This window comes from Sceloporus undulatus, chromosome 1 (assembly GCF_019175285.1).
Source record: "Sceloporus undulatus isolate JIND9_A2432 ecotype Alabama chromosome 1, SceUnd_v1.1, whole genome shotgun sequence".
In the NCBI taxonomy this organism is placed as follows: Eukaryota; Metazoa; Chordata; class Lepidosauria; order Squamata; family Phrynosomatidae; genus Sceloporus; species Sceloporus undulatus.
Genome location: NC_056522.1, coordinates 246,114,225 through 246,127,475, shown reverse-complemented (window position 1 = coordinate 246,127,475; position 13,251 = coordinate 246,114,225). Strand labels below are relative to the sequence as shown.

At 38.1% G+C, this 13,251-nt stretch overlaps 1 protein-coding gene across 4 annotated transcripts in view; it reads left to right on the top strand.

Annotated features, from left to right (window-relative positions):
• LOC121919156 (cytochrome P450 27C1) overlaps window positions 1–12,750 on the top strand; it is a 34,312-nt gene extending 21,562 nt beyond the window's left edge. For all 4 annotated transcript variants that reach the window (XM_042445470.1, XM_042445462.1, XM_042445454.1 and 1 more), the window contains 4 exons: window positions 1,894–2,060; window positions 8,836–8,914; window positions 9,864–10,067; window positions 11,085–12,750. In XM_042445470.1, the coding sequence (XP_042301404.1) occupies window positions 1,894–2,060; window positions 8,836–8,914; window positions 9,864–10,067; window positions 11,085–11,201 (567 nt within the window). In that variant the 3' untranslated portion in view covers window positions 11,202–12,750. The remainder of the gene's footprint in view (window positions 1–1,893; window positions 2,061–8,835; window positions 8,915–9,863; window positions 10,068–11,084) is intronic.
• The last annotated feature ends 501 nt before the right edge of the window (window positions 12,751–13,251 follow it).

Genomic DNA, 13,251 nt, shown 5'->3' with positions numbered 1-13,251 from the left:
AATGTCTCTTCTCATATCTGACACTACTTTGATAGATCTGTAAATCTGGACTCATCAGCAGAGATGTAAATGAATGTCACAATTAGATAGTGATTCTATAAACCTATGGCTGAAATTTGAGAAAAAAACAGTCTGAAGTAGCAAAATGGGATTATAAAAGATAATTGAATAGAGAATGTGCAAATATTTGGTGTTATCAATTGTGATTATTTTTATTTATAGGGAAGTGTATGACAGAGCAGTGATTTACAATCTTTGGTCTTCCAGAGGTTTTGGGCTTCAGTTTCCAGGTTCCTCGTATGGTGCATACTATCTGAAACCCTGAGAGTTGCAGTCTAAAATATCTACAGGATCAGAGTTTGAGAACCAATGTGTTAGACCTTTTAATCCTGTCTTTCCAGTCAAATTTATAGATGCATGGTTATGAGATTATTTAATGTTATTATAAATATGAATGAAAATATTTCTCAAATGTTAAGCATGCTTTTTAAAAATAATATTGTCCAGAAGCTATTCTCAGGAGCTTTGGATTTCCACAGAGTGTAATCAAGTGCACCATATCTTTCCATTCTCTACATTCTAGGCATAAATATCCACTTAGACTTGAAACGGGTTCATTTCAACCTGAATTGACAATGCCTCATGCCATCATAGCTTTTGTTAGTTAGTTTTCATTCATATCTACCTATTCACCTGGCAATTACCAATTTGTATCATTGAGAGGAATTATCTACTATATGAGAAGAAGCTTAAAAGAACTAGCCTCCCAGTGCTGATTTATAATGTAAAAACTATAGACATATAAAAGGATTATCAGAGACTTTGAACAGAATAGAGCAAGCAGCTGTTACTTGGCTTCAAAACACTTCAGATATTTAAGCACGGTGCCAGTTTTGAAGAGGATGTGAAGGAGCTGGGAACCTGAGAGGAGACACTGTTTAGGCCACAATAACTTCTCATGTAGTTAGATGCAGCTGCAAGCCTCTAGTCAAGAGAGAGAGCGAGAGAGCCCAAAGATGGGTTTCTGAGAGAAACAAACTGAAAGATGGAATGACGGACTGTGGATAGAAATACCCAGATATTTACCCTACTTGCTGAGGCAGGGGAAAGAAAATTAAAATGTCTTAATCAACTTCACCCTAAATATGTGATAGTTATTCTGATAAATATTAAAATAGTATACATACCTATACATTCCAATAATACATACTTGTAGAAATGGAAATAAGAAAGAAAGGAAATTACTGTACTTCCATGATGACTATTAAGAAAAATATACATCCAAAATGGAAGTGTGGGAAATTAAAGATGGCAACTTTCCTTTAGTTTCAGTAATATGTGGCATCATTTACAATATAGCCAAAGAGTAGTAAAGAAACATGACTGTAGACTAATATCTGTTGGCCATACAACACCAAGCTGTCTGTATTGGCCTTTGACTATCTTTGGCCATATGTATGCAGTACTTGAGAGCCAGCATTGTGCATTGGTTTGAGTGTGGAAGCCAGCATTCAAATCCCTTCTCAGCTATGGAAGTTCAGTGGGTAACACTGGGCAACCATATTTTCTCACCTTCAGAGGAAGGCAAGGGCAAACCCCTCTGGATAAATATTGCCAAGAAAAACTCATGATAGTATCACTGAAAACTGAAGTCTACTTGAAGGCACATAACAACAACAATGAACTACCTAGGAACATTGGTCTCAGAAAGATGTTGCCTTCTCTCTTAAGAAACACCCTATTTCCCAGCTGCAGTAAATAATTGAAATAGAAACCATAGTTCCTTCAAGGATTATATTTTAATTTGCAGCAAGTTCCACTGCTTCTTTATATTACTTGTGCAAATAGTATTAATTTTTCTCTCTTACTAGTCCTATCTTTTCTTTCTCTTAGACTTCATTCACTTTATCCTGGGCAACATACATGTTAGCAAAGCATCCAGAAGTGCAGCATTCTGTCTATAAAGAGATAGTCCATAACTTGGGGAAGGATAAAGTCCCTGATGCAGATGATATCCCCAATCTGCCAATGACCAGAGCCCTTCTCAAAGAAACCTTAAGGTAAGTGCAGCAAAACTTTTCACAAAGCCCTTTGACCTTTCTTATTTCAATGTATCTTTCTGCTTAAAGTACATCACAATGGCCATATTCTCCAGCCTATTTTTCCCACACTGGAATTTTACAGATATCCAGAAATATAATGTTAAGTTCTTTAGCTTTGAAACGTGCTTTATGGATACATATCTATTCACATTTTTGTGGTAAGCTCCACTGAGGTTAATCAGACTTACTTCTAAATAAACACTTAATGGATTGGTCTGGAAGTTAGTTGAATGTAATAGAATTGCTAATGGATGGCATTAGAGCCCAGACTCTGATTCCTATTTTGCACAAGTCATCAAATAATAGATGTAAGAAAGATATAAAGACAAGATACAAAGAAACCACTATTCAGATTACTTGCTTCCATGTCAGAGAGGAAAAAGCAAGACTTCAGTTTAAATGTAGGGATGTAAATCTTTGGTCATTTGCTTCTTATGTGCAATAAAGGCTAGTTTTCTCCCTTCTGGAAAAGACCAAGTTTTGGCACATTTTTGACTATTTTTTAAAAACTCCAGAGCTTTTTTTGTAAAAAACAAAACAAAAAACAATTGTGCAAAAAAGGATGTTTTAAACTCAAAGCATTTTTATTGTGCAGAAAATGCCATAAATATGTGCATAATACACACTTTTATGTTCAAACATGTTTTGTGTAAATCCAAGTTATTTTGAACAACAACACAAAACCCACCTTTTACTTTTCCAATCCTGATTTCAGCTTCAAATTTAATCTTTCCCAGAAAGGGAGATTATCGGGGTGAACTAACCTGCAAGGGGGGGGTATAATTCTTCATTTAGCCCTTTAATACTCTCTCCCACCCACCCCCATGCTTTGGGAATCTGTCTTTAATTCATCTTAGAGTTCTTAGCAAAGTTGTAGTCTCATATAGAAATCAGAACTTTAAATGGATAGGTCAGCTCATTATACCTGTTTTGCAAATGGATAAACTGATGTAGAAAATATATTGTTAAAACAGAAGGCAGAGCCTGAGTCAGAACTGTGGAGTTTCTCACATTGTTCTCATGTCTGAAGGTATAGCTAGAGTGGGTCTTCTTCAAAAATTAACTGTACTAAGCACTGGGCCTGCGCTCACACTGGATTGTTGCTTCTAATTACTCAGGCACAAACCTTAACCTCAATGACACCTAGAGATTAATATAACAGTCCTGTGCATCTTAACTTAAATGAAACCCAGTTTGTCAGATGACTAGATTTTCTTTTATTCTTTTTTCAAAGTGTTAGGCCAAATAGGCCTAACTAGTGACAGTGTTTGGACAACCAAGCTGTAGCTAAATATCCTGGGATGTGCACAAACATTATGCATCAGCTCTTTGACCCTTTTTCTCTCAAACATTGTCGATTGGTAACAAATTTCAAAGATACCATAGTTTAAAAAAAGCCTTTCTTGCATATGTCAATGATTAATTTTATCCAGAGCTCAAACTTTGTTTGAGTATGGCCTGTTTGAGTATGGTCCTAACAGGACATACTAGGGTTAGGAAAGGACCCTAGTACGTCCTGAGGACGTACAAAATGGCAGCACCCGTTCTACATGGGTGCCGTTCTACACGGGTGCCGCCATTTTGATGTCGCGGACCTGTAGCGCCCACACGTTGCACGTGATGCCGTGAGTGCACGACTAGCGACTCGTGGCGCCACTTCTGGGGTGTAAAAAGAAGTGCCATTTTGGGGCTTCTTTTTGTTGCGTCCAGGAACTGCGCAGTTTGACCGCTGCGGTTCCCAGATGCAGCAACCGGCGGCGCCGGCAGAGTGCCCTTCTTGGGCGCTCCGTAACGCGCCACAAATTGGAAACTATCAATTCCTTTTACTAAATGAGTTTCATGATCTTTGAGCATCTATGCTCACTAGACGGGTCAGGTACCAAAGATGGCACCTTTAATAGCTGTGTAATAGTAAAAAATCAACAGAGCCAATGTAGTGTAGTGATTTGAGCATTGGACTAGGACATTAGGAGATCAGGGTTCAAATTCACATTTGAGCATGAAAACCTACTAGGTGACCTTGGGCAAGTCACACTCTCATCCTGAGAGGAAGGCAAGGGCAAACCCCACTGGATAAATTTTGCCAAGAAAATGGCACAATAATTTTCCCTTAGGGTTGCCATAAGTCAGCAATGACTTGAAGGCACATGACAACAACAAATAGGAAAAGGTGCATATTTAATAGTTGTGTTGAAGTGGGAAGAGCAGATTTGTAGCTCTCATAACTTTATGAAATTCCTACATCTGGACAACTATAGAAAGTGTAGGCATTTTATTCTCTTTCAGAATTCTCTTTATTGGGTAAGATAGACATTAAACAAATAAAGAGAATAAATGAATTTGGCCAACCTAATGCTTCCCCTTCCTTTTCTTCCTCTTTTATGTGTAATAAAACAATATCGACAACTTCAGCTTTATCTGTTGAACTAACTGTGGTTTCTTGTTAAATCTGTTAAATATTGTTAATTTTAATTCTTGTTAAATCTTCTAACTGGGATGAAAAAAACCAAGGGCTAACCTAGACCAGCAGAAAGGGTGGCTTGAAGTTGCCCCTTCCATAGGTGGATTGGGGTCATGGCAACTGCATACCACAACCCCAATCCACCTTGAAGACACCAAAACGTAGCAGCAATGCCATGGCTGGAAGTTGCACCCATGCCATGGCTGGAACTTGGCTTTATGATGCTCTGGCAGCATGCGGTGGGTAAATGCCACATTGCCAGGGCATCATGAAGGTGCCCCCATATAAACAGCCAGGTGGGCTTGGGAGCATGCAGTGTGTAAACACCATGCTCCCAAGCCACCTGGACGGCAGCGCGAAAGGGCCATCTGTTTTGGCCCTAAGTTAGAATTAACATACCATTTGACAAAGTTTTTTTTTCAAATGACCATAGTACAAGTCACAACTTCCTAACAGGGGAGGTAAAATAAAAACTTTGTGTCTCCTTTTGTGTGTAAAGAAAGGGGAGCACATTAACCTAAAACCCATATAGACTTTTTCTTAGTGTTATTGCTTTTCATTGCATCTGAACCAGGCTAAGGGCAGGTCTACACTGGTCAGAAAGTCTGATCTGCTCCTGGAGTATTCTGGCCTCAAAGCTGCCCCAAATTTCCTGTTACCTGAGCACTCCAGAGTGACACTCAATGATTGTCTACACACATGCCCCACTGTGACACCTGCTGCCGCCACCACTGAGGTCAACAATGAGGCATCCAGCATTGATCACATGGTTGGATGCCTTGTTGTGATGAGGAGTGACTTATGCCACTGGCAGCAGTGATGGGCAGCACACTGGGATGGACAGCTACCCGGGATTGCTAAGGAGCACTCTGGAGTTTCTGGGAAGATCTGGACTAAATTTAAGGGAGGGATGGCTGGATTCACTGCAGAAAGGCTTTTCCCACATGAAGACTGTCTGCAGTGATATTGGGCCTTTGGTCCTGCCCCGTGTGGACAGGGTGATATTAGGGTTAGTTGTTGTAACAGCACTGGCATTGGTGATGGGAGCAGTGCGATGGTGGCAGTGCCAGCTATAAAATGGCAGCAGGCACAGCAGTGCTAACAATTCTCACTGTTGGGAGAAAGGATCTTCTCAGGAGGGAGTAAGACAGTGTTCTTCTCTGACTGCAATGCCCTTCTCTGCTCTCCCTTTGCTGCCACTGTGCATTGCTATAAAACTGTATCACACCTATATGATGACCAAGGGGATCATCAAGGGTATCAGCATAAACTACTAATGGGATTCCTGCCTTTGTCTCCAACAACAGCTAGCCAGTCCCCCCCCCCCCAAGAGGGATTACCAGCAAGGGAAGATGGATAGAACCATTCCATACCCTTTTTTTGTTGGCAAAGAGGCTCAGAGATGTATTGCTTTTCAACATAGAAGTTGCTTTTTAACCAGTCTAATCGTTGGGCCCAAACAAACAGGCCAAAATAAAGCTGCTTCAGGCCACTTTGGAAATGTGCTGTTTAAATGACACATACATCCTAAGAGGTGGGAAGCTGCATGAAAGCCAGCTTTTGCGCAGCTTCTAGCCTCTTAAGATGTTTTTGTCATTTAAACAGAACACTTCCAAAGTGGCCTGAAGCAGCTTTATTTTGGCCTGTCTATGCAGGCCCGTAATTGACAGACTTATTAGCCATAAATCAGGATAATCCTTTTTTTTAAAAAAAACCTCTTATTGTAGTAGCGATTATATTACCAAGTAGCTATGACAGAAAGGTAGATTACAAATTTTACATACTCAAAGCCAACCACATACTGCATGAGGTGACACTTTATGTATATCCAATCAGTTTTATCATGTGATCTCATGTTTTAGTGATTTAGGAGAAAGCTAAATGTTTTTTGTTCACTCTGTTCACACCATTCATCCTTTTAAAAATCTCTCTCATACCCATCATAACATCACCAAATCCTGTGCAGACTGGATTTAGCACAAAGGGAACTCACAGAAAACCAAGGCACAACAACAAATTAAGGAAATGTATTTATTTATGCTCTCTCTCTCTCTCTCTCTCTCTCTCTCTGTGTGTGTGTGTGTGTGAGTGTGAGATAGTTATTTACAGGCAAGTGTCTTATTTGAGGAAATATATAAGAATGAACAAAAAATAATAATTTAAAAACTTGCCCTAGCTACACACATCAGTAGTATAGGTGGACTCTCATGCTACAGAATCATAAACATCCAGAGTGCAATGCTGTGCATATATTCCACAATGTAAATGGTTAGCACAATTAAACAGCACAAATACAGGCAAATTGCACTGAGCAAGATATGCACTTTTACCCAGGGAAACCATGTTAGGTGAGACTATTAATCCAGAGACCATGGGGCATGAACTTTTCAGCAGAGATGTGCATGAAGCTTCTCGGAGCTGTTTCCAAAAATCTAGTACTCATGGGGAAATAATAGGATGACTGACATCGGATGTATCCACAGTGTACAGCTACAGCAGTTTGATACTACTTTAATTGGTTCGATCCTGTGGAATCCTGGTTTTTGTTGTTTGGTAAGATGTTAACGTTCTCTGTTAGAGAGCTGTAGTGGTTTAATGCAGAGGAGTGGACTAGACCTTTCTAGCAGATAATTTTAAGCACTTCCCTAAATGACAAAACCCAGTATTCCAAAAGAAGGAGCCAAGGAAATTAAACTGGTATCAAATTGCTGTAATTATACATCTTAGGCCTCCTCATAGATGCAGGTATTGATAATGGAAATGTACAAGCTGCAAAAATTGAGAGGTATGTAGGAAATTATAGAATTGCTGAAACTGAACTGCCTTAACCATTCAGAATTTAAAACTAATAACTCATTTTCTCTTACACACTCACACTAACCCATACCCCTGAAATTTTTAATTACAGGTGGTACTTCTTGAGAAATAGTTTTAATATTAACCAGGGCAGTGCAGACTATTTCCTATAAGAATCCATCAGTTATAAATAAAGAGAGCCAGCATGGCATGGTGGTCTGAATGCTGGACTATGACACTGGAGACCAGGGTTTGAATTTCTGCTCAGCTTTGAAACCCAGTGAGTGACCTTGGGCAAGTCACACTCTCTCAGCCTCAGGGGGAGGTAATGGCAAACTCCCTTTGAACCAGTCTTGCCAAGAAAGCCCCATGAACTTTAGGGTCAACACAAGCTGCAAACAACTTGAAGGCGCACAACAACAACATAAAATATATTTTAAACATTTTTTGTTTGGAGGACTATTTATGCATTTTCCCATCACCCTTCTTATGGTTGAACACTACTCAAAACAACCCAGCTGGCATTTGATTGCCAAGTCACCGAGTTCTGAGAATCCTCTTGGAATTTTTAATAATAATAATAATAATAATAATAATATATTTATTTATAGCCTGCCTTTCTACCACCCTGGCCCAATTCAGGAAGGACTTAAAAACCTTCCTGTTCCAACAGGCATTCCCCGATTAAAAATCCTGTGGGCCTCCCTCCTCTTCCATGGCCAAGAGATTGGGTTAAGGGTTTTTTTTTATCCTGTTGACTTTTGTTGTTGTTTTTATTGTTAGTATGGTTTGCCTGTAGAAGTGTTTTTATATTGTTATGGCACCATTGTTTTTAATCTCTGTTGTAAGCCGCCCTGATCTTGGGAAGGGCGGGATATAAATAAAAATTTTATTTTTTATTATTTATTTCCTCAGATCAAGGCGGGTTACAGAAGTGCCATTACAAAATAAAAACACAGTAAATATACATTAAAATAGCAATCACTAAATACAATCAATACAGTCAACAATATAACAATCTCCAGCTAGCTTAGAATGTACAACAACAGTAACAGTGAGGGGAAAAGAGGGGAGGCTAACAAGGGAATAATTAGGGGAAGGCTTGTTGGAACAGGAAGGTTTTTAGCTCCTTCCTGAACCGATCTAGGGAGGTGGCCGAGCGGAGCTCATCGGGAAGCGAGTTCCAGAGCTGAGGGGCCGAGATAGTAAAGCTTGTTTGAAAGCTTGTTTAGCTTAACCATTCTAAACTGGTGTATCTCAGACTTGCTACTTCCTTTTTCAGATCATTAATGCAAAAGTTGAATAGTAGGAGTCCTGAGACAGATCCTTGGCAGCTCTCCTACCTACGCTATATTATTGAAAATTTTTGCTTATTCTTATCTGCTGTGTTTCCTACATTTATCTATGTATTTCAAAAAAGTCTTTAAAAACTGTAATGTTACAGGCATTGAATATCTAATAGACACTTGTTTGTAGATTATTTCCAGTATTACCGGGAAATGGCAGAGTAACCCAGAAAGATATGATTGTTGGTGGATACTTGATACCTAAAGGGGTAAGTTTTGTAATGACTTTGTGAAAGGAAGATGTTGCATGATTTCCTTGAGGGTATGCCTTAACAGATACTGGCTTATCAGTGAAAGCCCCGATTTAGTCATGTGAGATCATTAACTTAAATCTGAAACTCAGGATATCTTGCTTTACATTCCAAAATACTGTGAAGCATTTATTGAGCTCTCATCTTTTTTAAAAAAAACACTATTAGGGAATAAATGTATCTCTTAGTAAAGCAATTGTTAAAGATAACTGTGCTCTTGGAAGCAATTAAACCTCTTATGTTTACACAGAATGACTACCATAATAATGATATCTGACCCAAATAATAATCTCTTTAATCGTTTCAAAAGTGAAAATAAATAAATAAAAATCAATTGCAACTTTACTCTATTAACTGGAAAATACAGCAGAATTGCATATTAGTAGAATAGCTCCTTACATAAGAACAAAAAAGGCAAATTCAGTTTTTATAAATTATAAAATATTGTGACATTTTCCATGCAAAGCAAATGATTATTTTAATAATAAATTATTAAACAATGTCATAGGTTACAACCCCCCCCCCCATTACCTACATTTTCAAAGAGTATGAAAGCTCTTTAAGGTGGATGTAATTAATCTGATTACAGTTGTAACAGTCATTGTTTCTCAATCAGGAATTCCTATCAGTATACAAGGACTTTTGCGGTTTTAAAAACTAACAATATGACATAAATTTATGGTTTGTCTTTGGTTAATATTTTAGCTTATCTGATGAAATTTGAACTTCAGGAACAATGGCACTTTGTTCCCCTTGAGAATAGTAATATAATAAAAAGTTTCATTGTACTGTATTGTATTATTGTAATGACTTAATATTCATATAATTTCATATGACTTCATATTGTTATAAGTAGTCTATACACATGTGGGTTTAATACACTGTGGATTCATATTTGTTTCCTCAGACCCAACTGGCCCTATGTCATTATGCTACATCATATCAAGAAGAGAATTTCCCATCAGCAAATGAGTTCCAACCTGATCGTTGGCTAAGGAAAAGCAACATGGACAGAGTGGATAATTTTGGTTCCATTCCTTTTGGTTATGGCATTCGGAGTTGTATAGGAAAGAGAATTGCTGAATTGGAAATTTACCTTGCACTAATACAGGTATGTATTTAAAATAAAGACATAGACCAAGATGCTAGATCAGGTAATCAGTTAAGTATACAATGAGCCCTCGGTATCCACTGGGTTTGGTTGCTCAAGCACCATTAAATACAATGGCATAGTAAAATCGTATCTCTTATATAAAATGGCAAAATCAAGGTTTGCTTTTTAGATTTTATATATACACACGTACACACACATTCTAGCCATGGATGGTTGAATCCATGGATGTGGAGGGCTGGCTGTACTTAAATAAAGTAGCATCTCCCAACCCCACAATCTTGACTTACTAGGTAACATTTGCTGGGTGCAGGGGGGGGGGTCTCTTTTCTTCTTGATCCAGATTCAGCAGTGAAGCTTCCACCCTCCCCTATCGGCAATCTCCAGTGTGACAATCAGAAGTAGGACCTGTATCACAATTGCTCACAATGGAGATCTTATGGGAGGGAGCTGGAAACATCAGACTGCTGTGTCTCAATCGAAAGGAGAACAGACCCCTCTTGTTTACAGCATTGCTGCCCTGTCAGGGATTCGTCCCAACTCCCCACTGAGAGGAGTGGGGGAGGCCATTTTATTTGGCCCATGCAGAGAGGGCCCAAGACAACATTCTGGCTCCTTTACCTCAATTTAAAAGGGGGGGGGAATGTATGCACTAGCATATTTTAGACTCAGTTGAGAATTTGTTGCTGTGGAAAAGGTGTTCTCAATCTCTTGTCCTCCAAATGTTTTTGACCTCACTTCTCAGAACCTCTGAGTGTTGTCTGTGCTTGCTGGAGCTTTATGATGTTAAAATCAATAACATATGAAGGACCAGTGATTGAGAAGCACTGCTCAGGAGGTTAAAGGTGTTGTTTCAGGAAGATACTGTACATCATAGTCCCTTGCTAACATTAGGCAATATTGTTCTTGTGTTCCAAAATTTTCACAGATTTTTATGAGATGTAGGCTGTCAGACTGTCACTTACCTCTTACATAGCTTTTGTTAATCTTGTGTCATTTCATCTCTCTCCCTTCCAGCTCCTTCAGAATTTTGAAATAAAAATTTCTCCAAAAACTAAACCAGTTTGTGCCAAAACCCACGGACTATTGACTCCTGGAGACTCCATCAATGTGAAATTTGCAGACAGGAAGTGAGAGAAGGGACTTCAGGAAGCTCTTCAGCATGATCTATGACTGAAAGGTGCTGAAGATTCTTTAAGCCAGTATGAGATTTCTGTAAACTAGCATTAAATACTTATCTAGAGGTTTGTCTGTCCTTCCAACACCATGCCACTCCATAGAATATTAAGCACTCATTAAAATAATTTCTTTTTTCTGGTTAGAATCCAGTTTATTCTGGGAGCTAAAGAAAGACAATAGAAAGAATCAAATTACTTTAATCACATTTCCCCAACGGTGGAGTATTTACAGACAACGTATCATTGCATTCCTTTCCTATGAGTTTCTCTAGAGAGTCATTTTGTAGCAATCACAGAATATACTTAAGTTCCAGCAAAAGACTGTAGTTACTTTATCACTTCCAACTTCATTCCATTGTCAGGCAAATGAAGTGATAAGATGCTATTCATGAGCTAAATAGTAATGGATTTCATCTTCAGGATGTTGTTTCTTATCACATGAGTACATCCCAATTCCTCTGAGACATAAGTGTTATTTTGTGTGATGGGGTGCAGGATAAACACTGGCTTGAGTCCCCACCTTCTCTTCCATGCCCTTTTGAGAATTCACACTTTAATTATGTTTCTTCTCCCCCCCCCCCCCCAGAGTTTTCATGAATTAACAATAATGCATCAAAAATTAGGGAGAATGGTTTTAAATATAAAGACACTTTAAAGTAATGAAATTTACAGCCTGTTGGATTTTATTCCCTGAAGAGCTTATTTAATAACATATAAAAGGAGTATAAATTTTTATGTAAAATGAAGTCAGTACGTCACAGAAATAGTAAAATAATAATTTTATATAAGTCCATTTTAACTGACATTTATTGCAAATTTAGCATTCTTTGTAAATAAAGTTTTTACTTTAGTAGCTTGATGTTTTTTTTAAATACAAGCAGTACATACTGCTCAGTTTTATATATAGCTCTATTATTTTGTGTGGGATACTGCCCTCTCCAGGACAGATAGGCAAATGACATGTTGTTTATGTATTTGGGAAATGTGCACTTTTAAATGTTGCTTATTTAAGCAATTTCTATAGCTAATGACAACCAGAGGTTTGAATCTGAGGTGTTTGTTACAGTCCTGGAGGGCAGCAATGTGACATTTATGAGGAACGATTTATTAAGAATTCCCAATGGTGAAGCTATTTTATGTCTTCATCTTAATGCTCTGCTAACATGCATATTTTTAAAGGCACATTGGTTATGTGTATAGCAGGTGGAACATTTACATTCGCTTTTTCAGGGCACTGATGCTACTTCATCTACCATGACTTTCATTACTCTCAGCTTTGCACTAATATTCCAAATGAATGAGAATATGTCCAACTTTCTCAGGAATATGTCCAACTTTTTCTCTGTATCTCTGGATATTTTGTCAAGGAGAAAAAGGTATTCTCAAACAGAGAACAAAAACTTACTTGCCTTCAGGATCTCAACCTGCTTTTGGCAAATTCTCTGCTTAAGTAGGGAACAAGCACTGACTCTCAGTTTGAATTGTATATGGATCTGCATTTTGGATTGTTGCATTTGCTGTCTTTTAAATTTCTAATACTATCAGTAATCTTTTGTAAATTAATATTTCATATGATATAAAATAAAATTGAAAGAATACTTTATAATAATTTCCTATCATTGATGGAAGTATTTGAACTACTTCAACAAGTTTTCGTATTGGTCCCTTAGCTATAATAATGATGTCATCATGCCTGGTTTTTGTTTGACATTGTTGCAATAGTTGCCTTTGTCTAGAATCAGCCACTTTTTAAATTTTTTGATTTGGTAATGTCAAATACAACAACAGTATGGAAGTGGATGTAATTATCGTCTAAAGAATAAAGTAAATAGCCAGATGGCATGGAACAGAACAAGCCTGATCTCTCTCTGGAAGTCAGGGCTACCAAACTGAGGCTGTTCTACTTCCACCAGATTATGAAAAGGAAGGACTTATTAGAAGAGACAATGATGCTAGGAAAGGTGGAGGGTGGTCGAAAGAGAGGAAGACAACACTCTAGATGCTTA